This window comes from Littorina saxatilis, linkage group LG8, assembly GCF_037325665.1.
Source record: "Littorina saxatilis isolate snail1 linkage group LG8, US_GU_Lsax_2.0, whole genome shotgun sequence".
Taxonomy (NCBI): Eukaryota; Metazoa; Mollusca; class Gastropoda; order Littorinimorpha; family Littorinidae; genus Littorina; species Littorina saxatilis.
Window position 1 is genome coordinate 39,555,051 of NC_090252.1, and position 25,069 is coordinate 39,580,119.

The 25,069-nt window shown below is 41.0% G+C and overlaps 2 protein-coding genes across 2 annotated transcripts; both read left to right on the forward strand.

Moving 5' to 3' along the window:
* Positions 1-6,404: 6,404 nt before the first annotated feature.
* LOC138973504 (uncharacterized) lies at positions 6,405-10,855 on the forward strand. Its single transcript, XM_070346211.1, has 3 exons — positions 6,405-6,723; positions 7,127-7,286; positions 10,470-10,855. The coding sequence occupies exons 1-3, from the start codon at positions 6,642-6,644 to the stop codon at positions 10,561-10,563; spliced, it is 336 nt and encodes a 111-aa protein (XP_070202312.1). The 5' UTR covers positions 6,405-6,641; the 3' UTR covers positions 10,564-10,855.
* Positions 10,856-18,111: 7,256 nt separating this feature from the next.
* Positions 18,112-24,397, forward strand: LOC138973511 (uncharacterized). Its single transcript, XM_070346221.1, has 4 exons — positions 18,112-18,258; positions 18,580-18,675; positions 21,502-21,636; positions 22,940-24,397. Exons 1-4 carry the CDS (start codon positions 18,237-18,239, stop codon positions 23,812-23,814), a joined length of 1,128 nt encoding a protein of 375 aa, XP_070202322.1. The 5' UTR covers positions 18,112-18,236; the 3' UTR covers positions 23,815-24,397.
* The last annotated feature ends 672 nt before the right edge of the window (positions 24,398-25,069 follow it).

The following is a 25,069-nucleotide window of genomic DNA, read 5'->3' on the forward strand; positions in this document are numbered from 1 at the left end:
ATATTACACATTCAGTGATGCATTTTTTTAATTTTTAGATAAGATCTATTAATGAGAATGATACAATAAATACACATGGAGCGGGGGTGGGGGGGGGGGTGCAGAGTGATTTTGAATGAGGTGTCTGCCAAATATTTAGTAAAGTGTGGAATTATGACTGAGAGTCATTGATTCAGTGCATTTAAATTTGTATCCTGTTTTCAGGCTGTTCCTTGCCACTCTGCATTACAATGAAAATGGGGACAGAGGTGATGCACTTGATGAGGAAGGAAATCCAACGTTGTCCATCACATTCCTAAAAGCAAAGAAAGGAGAGTACAGTGTGAGGAAGTCCAAAGGGACACGAGCTTATGGTAAGTTACATGCAGGGTAACTACTGACTGCTGGTTTTTAGCACACACACACAAATGAAAATCATCTTCTTTTCTTATACTCCAGAATTCTGGCAATTTACCCAAACACACACTCACACACACACACACACACACACACACACACACACACACACACACACACAACTGAAGAGGGAAAAAGACAGAGAAAGAAATATTACATTTACAGGCTTAACAGATTTTTGTTCAGTTGGGTATTCGCTAGAACTGCAGCATTCTTCCTTAAATGCCTTTTTGCAAGCATAAAAGCTGTACTTGGTTCAGTGCTGATAATGCCTTTTCACGACTATCTCATCCTGAGCTATCCATTGTTACATTTACAGGTTACGTATCAAGATTGCTTCAACGTCTGTTTGAGAAGCTGACAGAGGATCCAGGTGCCTTAGAAGCTTCCTTCCCAGAGGAATTTTGTGACAAACCTGACTTTTTGGCCGCTGCATATCACCCCCCATCCCGATAAGAAGCTGCAGCACCATACAGTACAAGATACCCTAACTGATCCCACTTTTTTTCCACTGATGTTGACACCAACGACAATACTGAACAAAATGCACTTGCAAGGTATTACAGAGTTTACTCTTTTATTTCATAAGTGATGCATTAGATTATAAATACATTTTCATGTTACCATTTTCATTCAAGCTCAGACCACTCAAAACCTCTGTAGTACATCAGAAGGAAATGCATATCTGATGGCCCGTACTCCACATGAAGGTAAAGGTATCCTGATTTTCCTCCCTAGCACACCATGGCACCACCTTACAAGCTGTCTGAATCATATGAAGCGGTACTTCCTGGAAAATAATCACAAAATCTGTGACATGAGTGTGTGTTGCATAGTCCGGCAGGGTGTTCCTACAAAAGGTGTGGAAAGTGGAGGGAAGAACACTTATTTTTTGTGAATACAGTGGGATTGATAGAATGGCTTGTTTCATGGCTGGCTGGCTGTGTGTGTGTGTGTGATGTCTTTCTGTAAGCGTAACAGTATGACAAGATCCATGTACATCTTTGATTTTACCTAGTTATTTATGTTTAAAATGTACTTTCCAAAATGTGTTTCTTTCCAGCATTATTTTAATCTTGTTTCACACAAAGTGTATAAACTATGAATCTATTATTCACTTCTGGACTTCAGAGTGGAGAGATCCAAGGATAACAAAATAATATTTACTGGTGTGTATATACTATATTATATGCATCATACCATGTCACACACATCACAATATAGACGCGGGATCGACAAGAAGAGGAAATACTATGTGTGCACTTGTATGTTTTATTTTTTAATGTAATGCAGTTTTTTTTAATGGACCAACTTTCAACTTTGTGAGAAAGAAAAAAAAAGTTTTAAGACATGAAAAACAAGGATTGCTTTAAACCTGCAAATTAAAAAAAATCTTCCGTCACCTTCTTCTTCAGGTGTGTGAATGAATGGGTGTACGGGGTACATTTGTATGTCATGTGGAACAGACCTAGAAGTATCTGCCAACACATGTGACAAGCACATGCTTGGTAAAGAAAGATAGATGTGTCACTTACTCCTTATGAGTAGCCTGTAAAAACCCATGCTCCTCCCGGTACTGGTAATATGCCGTCTCCAGCACATCCGTGTTTAGGCAGACGCTTTCAAATGATGGGAGCTGCGTGATGCATGTAATGCGAATTTTTGTCGGGAGGTCTGCAAACATAACAGTATTGTTATAACTTATGGTTAACTATGAAATTAGTGTAAGAACTAAACTTCTAACCGCCATGATGAAGTTAAGGCTTTACAGACTAGTTATAGTAATGAATAACCTCTGCATCTATGTTACAAAATAGTCACACTTTTCCTTTGCTCTTGTCATTAAAAAAAAAGTAATTTAACTAAATAATGAGGATAACCTTAAATCTTCCAAAACAATAACATGCCAAGTAAAAAGTAATACATACCTGCAACTGTTCAGCTTCTCCATAATTTTAGTAGACTCTGTGCATTCCTCCACTTTCTCCATTTCCACACAGTTGCCACATTCAGACCTGAAAGTATCACAAACAAACTTCACTCGTTTCTACCCTTCCGCTGAGTGTTGCGAATGCACACATGTTGGAAGTATTCTTAGATTTCACCAGAAAGAAATAATAACATTAGTTCTAAAAATGTAACTTGCCAACTCAAAATGTAAACACTAGGGACAAATAATAACATTAGTTCTAAAAATGTAACTTGCCAACTCAAAATGTAAACACTAGGGACTGTCAGATTCGCCTTCGTCAAAAGCTCGTGCATGTCGATCTTCGTGAGTTTGCTTCTATAAAATTTTCATTCTGGAGACCTAGTGCATTTCTTGCATATAACCACGTCATGTCCCAAATAGTTAGTTAGTTAGTTAGTTAGTTAACTGTTGCTTAATGGGTCCAGCGGACCATTTAGGCCAAATCAGGACCCCATGTCCCAAATAGACACTAGTTCTGGGGACAGACTGAAAAACCAAGTTAGCATAGCCTAGTGTATAAACACGGACACCCACACAAAAGGTACTCATGTCTGTTGTCACAGTTCAGATCTAGATCTAGACTCTAAGCTTGACAAATCCTGTCAGATTTTCCTTTTTTCGGTTGCTTGTAGTTGTACCCAAAATAAAACGTGACTTCGTAACTCACCACTCTGTGTTCCCAAGGCGATTAATCATGCTGCTGTTGTCAGAAAGATGATTTTCCTCCACGTTCCTTTCATTTTCTCGTGCCCGAGGTTCAAACATATATGGTACAACGCGATTGTGGTTCAACACGTTGTGTGCACGGCTGTCAGCCATTATGCTCTGCTCCCAGTGCTACGTCACAGGCACTTGGCTGGCGCTTCGGGAGTTCTCGGCAAAGTCCGGATCAGCAAATTTAGCACGCATGCCAGTTGGCGAACGTCTGAGCGCAGATTAAAGTGCAGAAAAATGTCATAACCGGAACCCCTTTACACACATTCAAAACTGTACATGGAGGGTTTAGACACACTTTAAAATGGGAGTAATCTTTTAGAGTTTATAAATAGACAATTTGAGAAAACTGGGTCTTGAATGTGCGGAAGGTCTAATCGGGGAATGGGGGTCTTAAAAGGGAGGGAGTCTTCTATTGGGTAGGATGGTTGGGGGAGAAGCGGGGGTAAGAAGGGAGGGAGTACGTCCCTATTTTGGGGGGAGGGATCTGAAAAGGGGGGTTCCACTGTAATGGGAAATGACGAAGGAGAGTCGTGTAAGCATTTGCTTTTCTGGTTTTTACTTGCGACATTTGTGAAAAAATAAAAATAAAAAAAAGTCGCGTAAGGCGAAATTACTACATTTAGTCAAGCTGTGGAACTCACAGAATGAAACTGAACGCACTGCATTTTTGACTCACATGCGAAGCAAAAGTGAGTCTATGTACTCACCCGAGTCGTCCGTCCGTCCGGCCGTCCGGAAAACTTTAACGTTGGATATTTCTTGGACACTATTCAGTCTATTTGTACCAAATTTGGCAAGATGGTGTATGATGACAAGGCCCCAAAAAACATACATAGCATCTTGACCTTGCTTCAAGGTCAAGGTCGCAGGGGCCATAAATGTTGTCTAAAAAACAGCTATTTTTCACATTTTTCACATTTTCTCTGAAGTTTTTGAGATTGAATACCTCACCTATATATGATATATAGGGCAAAGTAAGCCCCATCTTTTGATACCAGTTTGGTTTACCTTGCTTCAAGGTCAAGGTCACAGGAGCTCTTCAAAGTTGGATTGTATACATATTTTGAAGTGACCTTGACCCTGAACTATGGAAGATAACTGTTTCAAACTTAAAAATTATGTGGGGCACATGTTATGCTTTCATCATGAGACAAATTTGGTCACATATGATCAAGGTCAAGGTCTCTTTGACCCTTATGAAATGTGACCAAAATAAGGTAGTGAACCACTAAAAGTGACCATATCTCATGGTAGAAAGAGCCAATAAGCACCATTGTACTTCCTATGTCTTGAATTAACAGCTTTGTGTTGCATGACCTTGGATGACCTTGACCTTGGGTCAAGGTCACATGTATTTTGGTAGGAAAAATGTGTAAAGCAGTTCTTAGTGTATGATGTCATTGCTAGGTTTAGGTCAAGCATGTGAGTCGTATGGGCTTTGCCCTTCTTGTTTCACAATGACCGTAGTCCGCCGCTCGTGCAAAAGGCAGTGAAATTAACGAGCCTCTTTAGCGCGGTAGTGGTTGCGCTGTGCTGCATAGCACGCTTTTCTGTACCTCTTATCGTTTTAACTTTCTGAGCGTGTTTTTAATCCAAACATATCATATCTTTATGTTTTGGGGATCAGTAACCGACAAGGAATAAGATGAAATTGTTTTTAAATCGATTTGGGAAATTTAATTTTAATCATAATTTTTATATTTTTAATTTTTAGAGCTTGTTTTTAATCCAAATATAACATATCTATATGTTTTTGGAATCAGAAAATAATGAAAAATACGATGAACGTAATTTTGGATCATTTTATAAAAAAATAATTTTAATTACAATTTTTAGATTTTTAATGACCAAAATCATCAATTAAGTTTTAAACCACCAAGCTGAAATGCAATACCAAAGTCCGACCTTTGTCGAAGATTGCTTGGCTAAAATTTCAATCAATGTCATTGAAAAATGAGGGTGTGACAGTGCCGCCTCAACTTTTACAAAAAGCCGGATATGACGTCATCAAAGACATTTATAAAAAAAAATGAAAAAAAAATCTGGGGATATCATACCCAGGAACTCTCATGTAAAATGTCATAAAGATCAGTCCAGTAATTTACTCTGAATTGCTCTACACACACACACACACGCACAGACACACAGACACACACACACACACACACACACACACACACACACACACCACGACCCTCGTCTCGATTCCCCCTCTATGTTAAAACATTTAGTCAAAACTTGACTAAATGTAAAAACGGTAGGTAATAATACAAAATTGGAACGATTAATATTGACAGACAAAACGTTACATTTTTGGAATTTTACATTTGTGAGTTAACTTAAGTTCGGTGAAAGTGTGCATTTTTAATTGCAGTCATAACCGCGATCTCCATCACCACATCCGAACCCGCCTGGACAAAAGGGTCTTCATTAGCTCTTCAAGGCGGACAGAAGAACGTTCTCCTGACGTGCCGTTACAACGACAGCATTGGGTCGGCAAGGCTTCTCAGCTGGTGTAAAACCGGGTATGTCAATAATAATCTTAATAATAATCATAATAATAATACTAATTATAATCCATGTCAGAGTTTGGTGGGTTACAGAAACACAAACATAGCCAGTTTGCTTCCCCCGAAAGCGGAGTATGGCTGGCTAAAAGGCGGGGTAAAACCGGTCACACGTGTAAAAGCGGTGGGAGTTTCAGCCCATGAACAAAAAGGACGAAAAATGCCAGTTACTGATTGTAAAACAATAATTGCAATGATTATGAGAATGGTGCAGATGAGGATACAAAAGGATGATGATTTTTATTTTGATAACAAAATTAGGTCTTTGTTAAATGTGGTTCTGATCTGGTTCAGTAGCTCCCAAAAAACGTTTTAACGCATGGCACGTCATAGCTTTACACTTGGTGGAAGCGACCCGAACTTCCCAGTGATAAGACAAAAACGTAATAACAATGAGAACAAACATATTTTAAAACAAGTCGCGTAAGGCGAAAATATAACATTTAGTCAAGCTCAGTCGAACTCACCGAATGAAACTGAACGCATTGCATTTTTTCCGCAAGACCGTACACTCGTAGCATCGTCTGTCCACCACTCGTGGCAAAGGCAGTAAAATTAACAATCCAGAAAAGCGCGGTAGCGGTTGCGCTGAGGAGGATAGCACGCTTTTCTATATCTCTATTCTTTTTAAAGGACCATAACAGGCTGTTTTTGGTGTCAAAAACACGTTCATTTGCGTTTTGGCGTGACTTAGGTTAACCAGACATATGCATGCCGCAGGAAATTGTTTTCTCACCTTCCCTCACAGTGTTTAGTTTATTTCGGAATCGTGTTGGGCCATAATCCGACGAATGTCGTGGCTGAAGCGAAGCGTTTTTGTGTTCCGATCTGGCGGCCATTGTATCTCGAACGGTCCGCGAGACTACGGAAGTGGTGAAATCTGGGTCAAATTCCGATGACGTCACATCCAGAGACGATGGCAGAAGCAACTTCAGCTGCTGAACCATACAGTTTTGAGCCGCCAGCATCTTTGCTGGGGTCATCTGAAGATGAAGAAAGTGCCAGCAGCGACGAGAACAGTACCGTGGACGAACCTGGCGATGACATCCCTGCTGCAGAAAAGGATGCAAGGTAAAAAGCATGCACTCGTACACGGCAAACCTGTCGTCTGCTACAGTCTGCTGAGAACTTCTTTCGTGTTGCTTTGTTGTTTTGAATTCAGGTATCAGCATTTCCTCGCTAGTGTGCAAGGGCTTGTGTATAAAGTTCATGTGAGAATCGTAATTTAGTACAGCTGTGTTTCTGAAGTTCAGTTTGAGCTTTACTACTCACAACGGTACATTATGACTGTATCGTGTATCATTCTGTATTCATGTATGTATTATGATGGAGAGACACGGAATTTTCACTTGTGAATCAAGTGTGATTACTCCCCCCAAAAAAGAAAAAAGGTGAAGACACGAGAGTAATGCCCGTACCAGAATGAATGGGTTGTGTATTACAAGGTAGAATTTTATTGACTTCTCAATTTCAGGGCATGGTGTCAGTGTGGCCACTGTGTTGTGTGGCCTGGCCAGCGAAGGAGGGAGAAGGTGTGCTGCCACCATTACCATCAAGTTACTGGGAAATTTAAGGGGGGAGGGGATGCAGTGCATCACCACACACCAGGGTTTCCGTGACAATTGCCTCTCAAGGTAACTGAATGTATTTATTTGTGTTTTGTATATGCACGTAACATTGCATAGAGTTATGAAAGAGAATGACTTTGATCTGCGCGTCACAAGTTACATTCACACACTGACATCAACTGACTTTCATAGTCACAGAGGAAATTTACTTTTTAAATTTCACAACTCCTTATGATAATCACACAAATATGCATGCGCACAAACTTTCTTCAGATACAATCTTCTAGTTTCAGTTCAATTCAGTTATCATACATGGGCCACTCACAAGTAATTCACACCGTATGTTTGCAATAATAATAATTGTCAGTAAGTACTGGTGTCACATGACTGATGTGAACCAGTTGATTGGCTAATGGCGATGCGCTTAAATCTGTTAGCGCACTCTTGGAGTGCGCTAACTTTTCCACAGAGCGTATTCTTACGCCCTTTGCCAAAGCGAGACTGTACTCTCATCCTCAGAATTAATTAATGACATGTAGCTTATATTCTTCACTTTACCAAAAAATAACCACACATTTCCTGCGGCTCAAAGCAAAAGGTTTTTTTCCTGACAGATCGCAGGCGCCTGTGCCACACCACTGATCTAAAAATAGAAGCGGCTGTATCTCTTCCACAAATGGTCTCTTCTCGTTTTGACTTGCAAAGATTCTTCTCATATGCCGTGTTAGTGGCATATGTAGCTTATTAACCACATTACTAAATGATGAGTTAGTATAAAGTTCCCAGCGGCAAACAGAAAACACAAGTGTTATTCCGATAACGTATCAGCTAGACCAGCATTTGAAAGTCGACTCTGTTATAGTAGACTACACTGAAATACGACTGCATCAGTTCAGTAAATGAATGGTTTCCGAATTATTATTTCAAGGCAACAACAATCGGAATCGAAAACGTGTAGGGTTAAGAACGTTCTTACCATGTATAAAACTTATTACCAGCCTGCCTCATGCGTGCAGACGAGCAATTGTTGTTTTTGAAATGAGACTGCAGTGCAGTGCATGCCGTGGTTCGATTGCCCTAGCCGCCTAGCAGACGACATAAACCCCGCAGCAAATTAACATGTTGGGCAAATGTGAACAAACAAACGATGGGGACATAATACGTGTAGGGTTCACAGCATTCTTACGGTTCATATATATAGTACCAGTCTCCCCGATGAGTGAAGATACAACACGAGAAACATACCACATTTACTTTGAAAATGTGCTAACCGTGGCCTTGGCCGGAGTCAATTCAAGGGGCAACACTCTGCACAGTCAATCTGTCGAAGCTCGATGAAGGTTTCGAATCGCAAATAACTAAGAGCACAGTCCTTTCTCCGAGTTTAAATGAGGTCTCTATGAAAGATCATCACTTTTTAGCTTAACGCTACACTGGAATTTACCAACAGAAATTAAAACAAGAGTTTGCGTGTGACGAAAGCACGACACACTTGAGACAGCCCACACAAAAGTAGATCTGACACAAACCTGACCACACAGTTACGCCTATCCAAATGCGCGTTGCAATATGTGCGTTTTGAATCTTCTTTTTTCTCTGGCGGTACTGACAATATTGTTATTGAAACAATCCCAGTGCACTAAGGGATTTATAGAGCAAATCTCGAAAATAATTATTGAACTCAGCGCTATGCGCTTCGTTCAATAATAAATTTTCTCGATTTGCTCTATAAATCCCTTAGTGCACTGGGATGTCTCAATAACTTAAATAATAATAATAATAATAATAATAATAATAATAATAATAATTGTCAGTAAGTACTGGTGTCACATGACTGATGTGAACCAGTTGATTGGCTAATGGCGATGCGCTAAAACTGTTAGCGCACTCTTGGAGTGCGCTAACTTTTCCACAGAGCGTATTCTTCCGCCCTTTGCCTAAGCAAGACTGTGCTCTTATCCTCAGAATTAATTAATGACATGTAGCTTATATTCTCCACAATACCAAATGACCATAAATTCCCTGCTTCTCAATTAAAGCAGAAGTGTTGTTTTTTTTCTGACAGATTGCATGTGCCTGTGCCACAGTGCTACTGATCTAAAATAGAAGCCGCTGTGTTTCATCTAATTTTCGCCGACTTGCATAGATTCTTCTCATATGCCGTGTTAGTGGCATGTAGCTTATCATCCACATTACCAAATGATGAGTTAGTATACAATTCCCAGCGGCTAACAGAAAACACAAGTGTTATTCCGATAACGTACCAGCCAGACCAGTTTGGAAGACTGACTCGATCGACTCTGTCATACGTAGCAGACTATGTACACTGAAATACGACTGCATCAGTTCAGTAATTATTATTTCAAGGCAAGAACAATCGTAATCGAAAACGTGTAGGGTTCAGAACGTTCTTACCATATATATAAGACTTATTACCTCATGCGTGCAGACTCAGTCAGTGCAGACTGCAGTGGTTCGATTGCTCTTGCCTAGCACAGTAGCAGACGACATAAACCCCGCTCAGCAAATTAACATGTTGGGCAAATGTGAACTAAAAAACGATGGGGATATAAAACATGTAGGGTTCAGAGCATTCTTACCGTTCATATTTAGTATCAGACTCCCCGATGAGTGAAGATACAACACGAGAAATATGCCACATTTATTTTGAAAATGTGCAACCGTCGAGTCCTTCGACTTCGAGTCAATTCAAGGGGAGTCACTCCGCACAGTCAATCCGTCGAACCTCGACTGGAGGTTTCGAATCGCAAATAACGAAGAGTACAGTCCTTTCTCCGAGTTCAAATGAGGTCTCTCTGAAAGATCATCACTGTTCAGCTTAACGCTATACTGGAATTTACCAACAGAAATTAAAATGCGTGTGACGAAAGCACGACACACTTGAGACACCCCACACAAAAGTAGATCTTACTGTACACTGACGACCTAACCACACAGTTATGCCTATTCAAATGCGCGTAGCAAAATGTGCGTTTGGAATCTTCTTTTTTCTATGGCGGTACTGACAATATCGTTATTGAAACAATCCCAGTGCACTAAGGGATTTATAGAGCAAATCTCGAAAATAATTATTGAACTCAGCGCTATGCGCTTCGTTCAATAATGAATTTTCTCGATTTGCTCTATAAATCCCTTAGTGCACTGGGATGTCTCAATAACTTAAATAATAATAATAATAATAACAACTTTAAAATTTGCAATAATGTAAAACATATCTGTCAATACCAGGTACACCATTGAATCCGTCATTATCCTGTTCAAGCAGTCACTGAGGAAAAGGTGGAAAGAAGAGTTTGAGAACAAGGATGAGCCACACAGGTAGGCTGTATGATTCTACATACATGTACAAAAATGAATCAGGTTACTCTACCCTACACCCTCCTTGTTCATGTGAACTTATACTTGTGTTCATCTAAAACCAAAAGTAACAAAGAATGGGCTATTTATTTAGTTCTCACTGCTTCACAATTGTTCAGTTCATCTCTGAATCATTCTAGCATCGTTATTGAAGTGATACTATGTTTTCAACTTTTCAAATTCAACTGGAACTACACACCCACCCAGCCCTACCAACAACAACAACAAAAAACAAAAAAAGTAACCAAGATTAGATCAATACTGCACTAATTTTAAATTAATCTTTGGTAGTCTTAACACCCCAAGAATCATTATTTTTAATTTACTGTTTGAAAACTTCATACTTCCTTCTAACGGTTGCCCGTATCTTTCCAGGACATATCGGCATGTTGTGTACAGCAATTTCGTGAGATGGGTCTGGCACACTACGGGCAGGAAAAACAGGAAGATTGTGCCTGCCTGCGTTGTTGCCACAGTGAGGGACCAGTTTCCTTCGCAGATCTACACAGGTTTCATATATGCTGTCTAAAGTGTAAGTACATCTGTTAACTTTTTCTGTTCATCATAAGATTCCTTCATCCTAGTCTAAGCTTTATGATTCCAGTGACTTGACTTTTAAAGTTTAACATTCTCTTCGGACCGTTTCGCCTTTCTTGGGACAGGTGGAGGTAATCTAATCTATTGTCGGTCGCCAGTTGAGTCGTCGACGCTGCCTGGCTACAACGTTGGCTTTGTCGACAGGCCCCGCAGTAGCACTTAGGGTCTCTGGCACCGTTCCGTGATAGTCCCTTTGTGCTCGCAGAGCCTTCTCATAGGCCAGTCGCAGCGTGACCACCTCTTCAAACAGCTCATTCAGGTAACCTAATGTGCAACAGAGAAATAAAGGTTGACTTCAAAACATGAGGAGAGGAGAGCCTATGTACAAAATCAAGCACAAGATTTAAAACATGGGAAACAGCAACATTTTCAAATTATGAAGACCAGATTTTTACCTTTAAACAAATAAACAAATATCTGGATGCTTACATTACTAGAGATATGTAAACTGTGAGCAGTGATTAAAAATTGGATATTTTGCCGCTGTTGAGATTTACTTCATAGTAGCATCTACAAACTTGCATACTTTAGAACTGAAGGAAAAGTAGCCTTGAGTTGTGAATATTCTTACAGCGAGTAATAGTTTCCTTGACAGGTTTTGCAGTTGGTTGTCCCTTGTTTGCCCTTGGCCTGGCAATCTTCCACCTCAGTTCGCCCCCCGCATTTGTGTTGGTGTGCATTGCTGCCAAGTAGATTCTGCAAAAAAACCAAGGGCAGTATAAAAGAACAGCAGAAAGAGAAAAAAAGGTCCACCATATAAAGCTTATTTATTGTCATACTTTTAGTTTCATACTACAGGGAAAGAAATATTTGCCAAACAATAAAATTGAAAGACAGCACTCACTTTGCTTGCATAACAGGAAAGGTAAAGTGGAGCATCTTTGGTGCAAAGTGGTTGATCACACTGTGCTATGCTTCCAGGTGCGCTGTCTGAACGTCGGGAGACAGCTGCCCAATATCTCGGAGGAGATATGGGCTTTTAATAACTCCTTCCAGAGAACGGTCAACTGGGGTGTCTGTAGACAAGAGTTTATATGATTGATAAACACTGATTCAAGGTAATAGTACCACTGTTCACATATAAAGACAGGTTATGAGGTTATTTTGAAGCTCTGATGACTGGAATTTGTTTTACCTTTTGTGATCCAGGCTCGTGGTTCATCAGTCAAGTCACCATGGAGGCAGTGAGGGAAAAGGTCTCCATGCCCATGATGCTGATTGCTGATGTGATTGGCTATGGACATCCACTTGGCCTTGATCTCTTCCACCCGCGTAGCACTCTCCTCGGTAGACTGTGAGCAGTAGTATATGTGACTTTTTATGCTCTTTGACCACAGGCTAAGAGCACCGTAGCCAGCTTTGTGGTTCGCAGCCTCCAGCTTCTTTCCGACACCTGTTTGACACAAAAACAGTTAGATAATTTAGTTGAAATGGAAGGGAGAAAATACTTTTCTTGGACATGTTGGGGGGTGGGGGGTGTGTGTGTTATGCAGACTGTATTTGACATGTTTTCTGAATCTGTTTGTGACCAACAACTTCGTGTCTTAAATATAAATTTTGTCAGAGATTTATATCATCAAAAAATAAATAAGATGTACATATAACAATGTGTTCCTGCCTTTTGCCATGTGCCAAATGTCAAAGTGGTGCTTGATGTCAGGCTCGTTTCTTGCAATGTAGCTCTTGATTTGGACATGCCTGTCTGTCACAAGGTGACTGATGCTGAGGTCACGTTTCAGGACAGCAAGGCCCCTTTGTAGCCCTTCCAGCTCCATTGCATGGGAATTTTTTACAGTGTTGCTCTGAAAAAAAGTACACATAACATTTTATTCAAAAAAATAATTGGGGGGTGGGGGAGGGTATTACAGGCTTGTTCAGCTTTGCAATCTGTAGGAATGTTCATTTGGAGCGATTCTGTACACATTTCTGTGTCTTGAAATTGCAACAACAACAAAACAGGTTGATAATTTTTTTTAAATATTTTATTAATAGTTTTAAAAGATGAAGTAATGATTGTTTCAAAGATGAAGTTTCTGAATATGGCATGCCCATTACATTTATCTCCTCTGCTCCTTTCCTTCCTTGTGATTTGATCTGTTTTTACAGAAAATTCTAAACCTACACCGAAGTCCTCCCCCCAACTGTGGGTAACAAAAATGAGAAGAAAAGTTGTGTTTTGCAGAGTAACAAGTGAGTGCTAGTGTGCTGCAAATGGTGTAAAGTATCATCAAAGTCTGTGACACGAACAAAACACCAGCTGCCTATGCCTATCGCCCCCCAAATACATATCCAATAAACACATTGCCATCTCACCTCCTTCCTCCTGCGCTTTAGGTACGCAGGTCGCGTGTGGTCAGCATGCGATGTACCCCGTTTCCTTGGGTCTTCCATGCAGTGGCGAAAGATTGTTGGAACTGCATCCGGCTCCAACTGTGCGTCGTAAGCTATTCCCTCTTCGCGGCTCAACCGCGTGCGCATAGTGAAGCAGGATGCTTCAAAATGCCTCGAACAAAGTACATCGCGCTGACCCGGCTTCCACAGTTTCTTTGTGTTTGGGTCCAGCCGATTCATTTTTACGACCCATTCCTGCTTGAGCCTTCAGTCCGATGGAAAGACATGAAAACTCAAGCCCGAGTCCTTTGTTTGTACTCCGAACATTCGGCAGCAGCACACTCTCTCGGCATGGTGTCGGGAGTACACGCGCATCCACGGCAGCAGCAAAGACGCAGACCGAGCGTCGCTACTTTCGCTTCCGCTGCCTGGGTGTGACGTCACAGCCAAGGGCTTGCCGCCGCGGGGAATTTGAAGTCTCGCGTAGCAGACGAATTTGGCCACTTTTTGGGCATGCATTTTGTGTAAAATTAGACTGATGCAACACAAAACCTGTGATTTACTGATCGGTTTTTGCATCTTTAGATGCTTACCTATATCATTAAATCAACCCAAACTGCTTTATCTGACCTTTCAAAAAGCCTGTTGGGGTCCTTAAACTCTCTGAACGTGTTTTTAATCCAAACATATCATATCTATATGTTTTTGGAATCAGGAACGGACAAGGAATAAGATGAAATTGTTTTTAAATCGAGTTCGGAAATTTAATTTTAATCATAATTTTTATATTTTTAATTTTCAGAGCTTGTTTTTAATCCAAATATAACATATTTATATGTTTTTGGAATCAGAAAATGATGAAAAATAATATGAACGTAAATTTGGATCGTTTTATAAAAACTAAAAATTTAATTACAATTTTCTGATTTTTAATGACCAAAGTCATTAATTAATTTTTAACCCACCAAGCTGAAATGCAATACCAAAGTCCGGCCTTCGTCGAAGATTGCTTTACAAAAATGTCAATCAATTTGATTGAAAAATGAGGGTGTGACAGTGCCGCCTCAACTTTTACAAAAAGCCGGATATGACGTCATCAAAGACATCTATACATATAAATAAAAGAGAGTGTCTGTCTGTGTGTCTGTCTGTCTGTGGTCGCCATACCTCTGAGATGGCAAGAGGCAGGAACAAGATAGTGTGCACGTACACTCCCTAGGTGCCGCAGATGTGCACCTGGGTTTTAGTTTCTTGATTCATTGTTTCCTTTCTCAGATTATGGACCTCCCATTTATTGAATACAGCCTATATGGTGCAAGACCAGTTCAGTGCCTACTGTTCACCTGTAGCAAGCACATCATGCCAGTGATATTAGAGACTTGCTATTGCTCCTATGAGGGGAAAAAATGAAGAATGAAAAATTAACTGGACAGTTCCGGAAATTTCTAGAAGGTAAGGGAGATAACTGTTCACCTGTAGCAAGCACATCATGCCAGTGATATTAGAGACTTGCTATTGCTCCTATGAGGGGAAGAAATGAAGAATTAAAAATTAACTGGACAGTTCCGGAAATTTCTAGAAGGTAAGGGAGATAACTCTTTGTTGTCTGTGGTCGCCATACCTCTGAGATGGCAAGAGGCAGGAACAAGATAGTGTGCACGTACACTCCCTAGGTGCCGCAGATGTGCACTTGGGTTTTAGTTTCTTGATTCATTGTTTCCTTTCTCAGATTATGGACCTCCCATTTATTGAATACAGCCTATATGGTGCAAGACCAGTTCAGTGCCTACTGTTCACCTGTAGCAAGCACATCATGCCAGTGATATTAGAGACTCGCTATAATTTCTCCTATGAGGGGAAGAAATGAAGAATGAAAAATTAACTGGACAGTTCCGGAAATTTCTAGAAGGTAAGGGAGATAACTCTTTTTTGTCTGTGGTCGCCACACCTCTGAGATGGCAAGAGGCAGGAACAAGATAGTGTGCACGTACACTCCCTAGGTGCCGCAGATGTGCACCTGGGTTTTAGTTTCTTGATTCATTGTTTCCTTTCTCAGATTATGGACCTCCCATTTATTGAATACAGCCTATAATGGTGCAAGACCAGTTCAGTGCCTACTGTTCACCTGTAGCAAGCACATCATGCCAGTGATATTAGAGACTCGCTATTGCTCCTATGAGGGGAAGAAATGAAGAATGAAAAATTAACTGCACAGTTCCGGAAATTTCTAGAAGGTAAGGGAGATAACTCTTTTTTTGTATCCAAACAAAGGAGGTAAAGCTAATCATAATGGGATAGCGAGCGTCTTAAATTGCAACAGGGCTCCGCTTACTCCCGGGCGAAGAGAAAGAGAGTGTCTGTCTGTCTGTGTGTGTGTGTGTGTGTGTGTGTGTGTCTGTCTGTGGTCGCCATACCTCTGAGATGGCAAGAGGCAGGAACAAGATAGTGTGCACGTACACTCCCTAGGTGCCGCAGATGTGCACCTGGGTTTTAGTTTCTTGATTCATTGTTTCCTTTCTCAGATTATGGACCTCCCATTTATTGAATACAGCCTATATGGTGCAAGACCAGTTCAGTGCCTACTGTTCACCTGTAGCAAGCACATCATGCCAGTGATATTAGAGACTCGCTATTGCTCCTATGAGGGGAAGAAATGAAGAAAGAAAAATTAACTGGACAGTTCCGGAAATTTCTAGAAGGTAAGGGAGATAACTCTTTTTTTGTATCCAAACAAAGGAGGTAAAGCTAATGATAATGGGATAGCGAGCGTCTTAAATTGCTACAGGGCTCCGCTTACTCCCGGGCGAAGCCGGGCTTAACTGCTAGTTTATCAAAAAAATGAAAAAAAACGTCTGGGGATTTCATACCCAGGAACTCTCATGTCAAATTTCATAAAGATCGGTCCAGTAGTTTAGTCTGAATCGCTCTACACACACACACAGACACACACACACACGCACACACGCACACACGCACATACACCACGACCCTCGTTTCGATTCCCCCTCGATGTTAAAATATTTAGTCAAAACTTGACTAAATATAAAAAGGAGGACAACGGTGCTCCTGTCATGGTTCAAGTATGACGATTTTGATGAAATAACAACAAAGAAGATGATGCTACGATGATGATGACTTTGTTAAATATGACGAAGATGACGAAGACATGACGTAACAACACAGAAGATGATGCTACGTTAATGGTGATTTGGTTAAAAATGATGATAATGAAAACGATGATAGTAGGAGCTGTGAACGATTATCCCGTTAGATTAAATGATTCTTGTTGTGTTTAAGTAACCTTTAATTGACAGTGAACAAAGCAAATTAATGGCAATAATGATTTTCAATGTTCAAAGGTTCGATTATTTTCCAGTTCAAGCTGCAGTCAACAGTCAGGCATCGCAGGATCTATCAGTACAAGGCAAAGTATCGTTTTCAGTGTACGTATCTGGCCGTTCTTTGAGAAAGATTTATTTGTGTAAATCTAACACACACACACACACACACACACACACACACACACACACTCACACACACACACACGCACACGCTTTCTGGAGTTTTTAAAGCTACAGCCGCCAAATTTTACACACTGCAGTGACCGGTATTCTTCAAACAGGACACACATTTGGTGCATACGTGCCCTCCTCCATTTTGGAAGTTACAGCGAGGACATGTTGTTTTTGACTTGTTTTTAACACATAATGTTCTTTTTACATTTAGTCAAGTTATGACTAAATGTTTTAACATCGAGGGGGGAATCGAGACGAGGGTCGTGGTGTATGTGCGTCTGTGTGTGTGTGTGTGTGCGTGTGTGTGTAGAGCGATTCAGACTAAACTACTGGACCGATCTTTATGACATTTGACATGAGAGTTCCTGGGTATGAAATCCCCGAACGTTTTTTTCATTTTTTTTGATAAATGTCTTTGATGACGTCATATCCGGCTTTTCGTGAAAGTTGAGGCGGCACTGTCACGCCCTCATTTTTCAACCAAATTGGTTGAAATTTTGGTCAAGTAATCTTCGACGAAGCCCGGACTTCGGTATTGCATTTCAGCTTGGTGGCTTAAAAATTAATTAATGACTTTGGTCATTACAAATCTGAAAATTGTAAAAAAAAATAAAAATGTATAAAACGATCCAAATTTACGTTCATCTTATTTTCCATCATTTTCTGATTCCAAAAACATATAAATATGTTATATTCGGATTAAAAACAAGCTCTGAAAATTAAATATATAAAAATTATTATCAAAATTAAATTGTCGAAATCAATTTAAAAACACTTTCATCTTATTCCTTGTCGGTTCCTGATTCCAAAAACATATAGATATGATATGTTTGGATTAAAAACACGCTCAGAAAGTTAAAACAAAGAGAGGTACAGGAAAGCGTGCTATCCTTCTTAGCGCAACTACTACCCCGCTCTTCTTGTCAATTTCACTGCCTTTGCCATGAGCGGTGGACTGACGATGCTACGAGTATACGGTCTTGCTGAAAAATAGCATTGCGTTTAGTTTCATTCTGTGAGTTCGACAGCTACTTGACTAAATGTTGTATTTTCGCCTTACGCGATTTGTTGTTTCTTTTTCAGAGAACACTGTCCAAGCGGCTCCATACTTTGCAGCACTGTAAATCAAACGTGCCCTGAAAACATTGGTCAGGAAGTAATTACCCAATCGTGTCAACGGTCAAAGCCATGTGGAATGACGCTGACCATTCAGACAGGTAAATGAGACTGATCTGTACTAATCACACCTGTTAGCTTCTTAGCGTGTCGTTGTCGCGTTTAAAAATAATGCACTGTTTCGCCTGCTGCAAAGTGTGTTATCACTTGATGACAGTGTTAACGGTTGAGTAGAACTTGACCAAGGTATGCTTGACCCTCAACTGCAAGGTCACAGGGGGGTTGAGTTAGAAAAAAGCGATTTTTTTTTTTTTTTTTTTTTTTTTTTTTTTTTTTTTTTTTTAAAGTGAGAACTTATAAAGTTGCATGTATTACACAAACGAGCGTGAGTCGCGTAAGTATATCCCTTCTGTTTTGTCCAGTAACAGATTGTGACGCAGGGACATACGCTTGCTACGTGTTTTCTGTTGGGGACTTTTACGAAACTTATTCTGTCAAGGTGACTGTCGAAGACAAAGGTGAGCGACGCTTCCGTGTCTACCAAAGTAGCACATAGACCTCTTTAGCTTGAAGGTGCCTAACTTCTTGTAATGATAGTTCCTGGCTTGAAAACAGCTCTCCGCTTGTAAACATACCAAGCATCAGTGGCGGGGCAGCTTCCTGTGAAGAGTGGGACTGTTTTTCTAAATTAGTTTTGACTGACAGGTATGTCAACGTGCAGGGAAGAAGCGGCATGCCAGTGTTCCCATACGTGTTATCGGTTCTTACGATGTTTGACTCACCTGAGTAGTGGGTGAGTCTTAGTATTCATATGTGTCTTTTTGTATGGACGCCCGGCCGTCCGTCCGTCCGGCCGTGGCCAAAAAATTTAACTTTGAGGTTATCTCAGATGTTTTTCAGCTACAACTTTAAATCTTTGCACACTTTTATGGTTTGATGACCTCACAAAGTGACCCCAGGTTGGTCAACCCTCGTCGAATGTTGGAGTCACAGCGGGGTCATGGAGGTTATCTCGGTGTTTTTGAAGCTAGAGCTTTGCAACTTTGAAAACTTCTAGGGTTTGATAATCTCCCGAGGTGACCCCAGTTTCGTTGACACAGCGGGGTCATGTTCGGTTCCTAAAAACTAAACAATGCAGATTTCTCTGATGTTTTTGATTTGTTTTTGTCAAATTTAAAGGTCACGACATGAAAATGTTTGCCAGAGAAGATCAATTACTGCTAAACATAGCATCTGAGATAACAAGGGACCGGCAGGGTTGGCCTAGTGGTAAGGCGTCCGCCCCGTGATCGGGAGGTCGTGGGTTCGAACCCCGGCCGGGTCATACCTAAGACTTTAAAATTGGCAATCTAGTGGCGTCTGGCATTATGGGGTTAGTGCTAGGACTGGTTGGTCCGGTGTCAGAATAATGTGACTGGGTGAGACATGAAGCCTGTGCTGCGACTTCTGTCTTGTGTGTGGCGCACGTTATATGTCAAAGCAGCACCGCCCTGATATGGCCCTTCGTGGTCGGCTGGGCGTTAAGCAAACAAACAAACAAAAAAACAAAGATAACAAGGAAATAAGTCGCCACTTCATCAAACTGTCATTGTTTGAGTTATTTGAACTCAGAGCTTAGTGTCCCGGGTAATTTCGTCATGGCTAGACTAGTAGTGGTGACATCATATGCCATCATTGTCACAAATGTGGTCACTGAAGTTGTCTGATGACACATTTTTGTTGGCTTGGTCAGCCAAGTATCAATCTGTCAATGTGGATGCAACTGGGGCAAACACATTGTTATGATTTATTTTGTGTTCTTGTTATTTTCTTTTTCTCTCTCCAACTTTGGAGGGTGTTGAATACGAGGTTATTGATGGTTGTGGGAAGGGGGTGTGGGTGGGGCATGTTTGTTTCAGGGATATTTTAAGGATTGAATAACTGGATGAATTATAATATGTCAGGTCGCATGATTTATGTTGTGTTCTTGCTATTTTCCTTTTTCTCTCGAAATTTGGAGGGTGTTGAGTATGAGGTTAGGGGTGGTGGTGGGAAAGGGGCTCGAGGGTTGTGGGGTGGAGCAATATGTTACTGGGATATTCTTAGGATTGAATAACTACATTGGGGTGTGCACGTTAAAGATCCCACGATTGACAAAAGGGTCTTTCCTGGCAAAATTGTATAGGCATAGATAAAAAAAATGTCCACCAAAACACCCGTGTGACTTGGAATAATAGGCTGTGAAAAGTAGGATATGCGCCGAAATGGCTGCGATCTGCTGGTCGATGTGAATACGTGATGTATTGTGTAAAAAATTCCATCTCACACGGCATGAATAGATCCCTGCGCCTTGAGTCCGAGTCTGGAGATACGCGCGCAATATAAGATTTCATATAACATAACTAAATGAATAAATATATCAGGTCGCATGAGGGTTAATTTTGGGGCAATTATAGTAGGTAACATCAACGTTCTCTTGCACATTATTTTATAAGGGAAGAACAGCAAATAATGTTGAATTGTATACAGTAGAATGCTCCTTTTAAGGGGAGGTGGGCCAGTGCAAAATGGACAAATTGATCAAAACCCTTTTTTAATTTTTGTTGCAGATAATGGTCTCATAACATACCTAAAATGCATGTGTGTCTGTGTTTTTGTCTAAAGTGTCATATTTATGTGTCAATAAAGACAATATTTGAATAGTTTATCTTCAACGTCGTTTTTCTCATGTCGGCCATTTTTGCGGCAGTTGCATCTGTGGTGTTGCGATTTCTCTGGCTGTAATTTAGCTAGAGCAATAACTTTTTGTGCAGTTTGTGCAGAATATCACATTCTGGGGGATTACGAAAGGATTTTGTTGCCATTGTATTACAGTCATAACCAGGTTATTTCAAACAAAATGTGTGCAGGGGTTACCCTAAAGTTTGACGGTTGTAACAAAGAAATGTCCCTAACTCCAAATATAAATATAATAATCAAAATCTGCTTCGTAATCCCCTAGAGCATACCCAGAAAGATAAAATATAACAATAATTAGAAGTGTGACAATCATATCTGCTGAAATATTATTTTCCCCCTGTGCTCCAGTTTTGTCTGTTGTTGACTGTTTTTGTCGCGTAAAACAAAAACCAGCAACCCAAAATACAAAAAGTGACTATCATTTATCATTGTTTATTCATTACTTTCATAAAATAACATTCAAACAAAATAAAACATTCAAATTTAAAAAAAGCATAGTGCACTGCCCACCTGCCCTGGGACATGACGAAGGGGCGTTGTATAAAGCATTTGCTTTTCTAATTTTGTTATCGTTTAGGAGCAGTTACAGAATTTCAGGTGAAGTGATCTCAAATATCTTTGCATAGGCTGTGAGACTAACACGTTCGGCACGAATTGTTCGCAAACGTGTGGTCGCTGTGCTGGTAACCAGACGTGTAACACCACCACTGGCCACTGTCCGGACTGTCTGGATGGATGGACACCTCCACTCTGCACCGATGGTAAACCGGCTGGCTCTTTGTGTGTGTGTGTGGGTGTGGGTGTGGGTGTGTGTGTAAAGATATCAACTACACTATCAAGGAAATAAGTCTTCATTCATCAAAGTATGATGTCATTGTTTGATTTGAGGTCACATGTCAATGTCTGGGGTATTTTAGTCCTAACTAGACTAGTGTTGTATGTTTATTAGGGTCTGCTAGTGTGTGATAGGGTTTATGTCCGTCTGTAGATGGGGTTTTTTCTGTTTTTTTTTCTTTCTGTTAGTCCTGTGTTGACAGCTCTTCGACAAGCGCTTAGAACTGTACCCACGGGATACGCGCGATATAAGCTTCTTATTGATTGATTGATTGATAGTGGGGATGACGTCATGTTGTATATGATGGCATTGTGTCAGAAAAGATGTCACTAAAGTGTCTGGTACAGAGTGTGTGTACCACACAGCCAGCCCAGAATCAATCCTGTGAACTCGAATGCAACTGGGTAAACAAATTTGTTTTAATGGTTTTTGTGTTGTTTTCTCTTTTTTTTCTCTCTCATAATGTAGAGGATGTTGAGTAGGACGTTAGTGATGATGGTGGCCGGAAGGGAGGTTGGGGTGGGGCAAGTATGTGTGATAGTCTTAGGATTGAATAACTAAATACATTGATAGGTCAGGTCGAATTACGATCGAGTTTGGGACAATTCGTAGGAAATCAAAGTTCTCTTGGACATTATTTGATGGTGGTAGAACAGCAAACCTTTTTTTGTATTCATATACTGTGGAACCCTCCTTTTAAGATCTCAAACAAGCTGAGACAACAGGGTCGTTAACGAAAATTAAAAAAATATGTCTGTTTTCGGTAACCCGACCGACCCTATTTTTAAGCGCCGACCCTAAAGTGTTTTTTTCGCTTTTCGCACACACAAAACAAAAAAAACAAAAAAAAGAACAACCCGGGAGGTAATCGGTCGATGAGACTTCACAATCGAAGAGACTTACCTCCCGTTTCCGTCGTCACGCGAAAAAAAACCATGGTGGCCAATGACGCCGGGAATCCCTCTGAAAACGTAAGAAAAAGGTTAAAAAAATATTTTTAAAAAAACGACCGACCGACCCTATTTTTTTCGGCGATGTTACCGGAAACAGACATATTTTTCGTTTTGGCCTCACCAATCAGGGGGGGGGGGGGGGGTCTTAAAAGCATTCCACTGTTATTTAGTGAGTGTAATGGAACATGACGAAGGGGAGTCGTATAAAGCTTTTGCTTTTCTTGTTTGGTTGACATTGTGACTGCATGTATACCTAAGCTTACTATTTCCTCCTAGCGGTCCCGGAGGAGGCGGAGCCACTGCTGACCCCAAACCAGCAGATAGTGGTGGGGGTTACTGTCGGTGCCCCCCTCTCCTGGGCTTTCATTGCTACCCTTATCCAGATATGCCAGGTCCTTGGCAACGCGGGGTGGCTGCCCTTCCTTCATGTCGGAGGCAAGGATGAAGAGGGGAAGGAGAAGGGGGTGGACGATGACGAGTCTTCAGATACAGGACCACCTTCAAAATGCTCCCGTTTCCTCAGGTGTATTTTATGCGGGGGTGCTGGCGTGTGTCTTCTCAGCTTCCTGTTCTGTGTCTCGTGTGGGAAGCTGATGTCTTCCAGGTTTACCTGGGATAAGAAGGAGGTCGATCAAGATGCCGCTGAATTAAAGCGACGACATTCGTCCCTAGCAGACGCGGGTACAACAGAAAAGCAGGTGGAGGTGGTTTCTCCATGGGAGGGAAGCACAGACTCTTCAGACGCTACAACACGCCATTTACCTCAGGCGAACACCAGTCCAGATAATCAAAATGAACTGTTTGACCCACAAGAAGCGAGAAAACAATCATACCCAAAGGGTATCGTAAACGCAGAGCACACAAGAACTTCGAAATTCACTGACCGATATTTTTCCACATTAAGTTGGCTGGAAAGTCCTTTCGAAGATCCCGCAATAGCAAGGAGCACAAGTACTACAGCTACAAATATGCATGGGTTCTATAGTAGCGGTTTCCAAATAAAGAAGGCAACGTATAATCGGGACGACGATGCAAACAAGTCAGATCAGAAAGCAGATGACCAGGCGCAAACAGTTCCCCAAGTAAAGCAGACGGTCGACGAAGTTCAAAACGCAAACGATGACAGGCAGAGACGAGATGATGACTCATAATTATGACCAGACTCAACCACTTGTCCAAGAAATGCAGAAGGTCGGCGAAGATCCAAAAACAAACGCTGACAGACAGAGACGAGATAATAACTCACACAAATCAGATCAGAAAGCAAATGACCAGACTCCACCACTTTTCCCAGCAGTGCAGAAGGACGGCTTAGATCAACAAGGTCCTGTTCCGACCAGAGAGACGTATGCAGCTAACAGAGCAAAGTGATGGTGAGAAAGTGGGACTGCAGCAGAACTTACAGATGTAGACAGCCCCAGAGCACTGTTGGAGTAATGATTTGTCTTAACTCTTTTTGTCTTAGAGAAGGATATAAACCGTCAAAACACTCACACAACTCTCCCACATGACTACCCATACTTGTAGTGTTGCCAGCCAAACGGAACTGTGTTTGCCGTATGCCGGTGGGCATCTCCCGCCAAGATGTGATTAACATTTCCCGTGATCACGTTCTGGGGCTACAGACTGTGCACGGCATGCCCAAGTGGAACCAAATACCATGTTTTACTTTTTTTTTTTTTTTACGTCATTAAACACAAAGTCTTGACGTAAACTACTCAAGATAAAAAATAACTCTCCCTCTCTCTTGTCAAGACTACTCGACCTCCATGTTGTTGGCTTTTGACGTCATTAATTCACGTGCGGAACCTGATCGAGTACTTCAGCCACGCTTAATTACTTGGGCTCCCCCCCCCTCCCCACTATACGCTGTTTATAAATATAATAATGGAACATTCATACAGCGCTTCTCCACAGCTCGAAGCGCTTTACAAGTTCGATCAAAACACAACACAAAATGTACAATTAATACAATTTGTCTCAAATAAAAAAGAAAATACTCATCAAAGAGTACACATACATGCATGCATGATAATACTCAGAATCAAAATTGTGTAACAGTGCACCACAATGCACAGTCAAAACACGCAAACAAACACATACAACAGACTGCAGCCTGAATCTACGCGTTCTCAAATCAACCGGAACCGGAAGAAGAAAAGACAACTCTCTAAAAAACGATCTGCGGATGCGCATTATCTCAATAAAAAGGAAGCCGGAAGAGAAAAAAGAAAAAGTGCTCGCAACAAGCAGACATGCACAAACTAGAATGCTCACACACACACGCATACACACACACACAGTACAGTGATTAAATCTGCCAAGACAGTGATTAATTCGTTAAAAAAATGCCGTTTTTTACTCTCTGCAAGAAAGTCACTAAAGCTTGGTGTGTGATCAAATGGA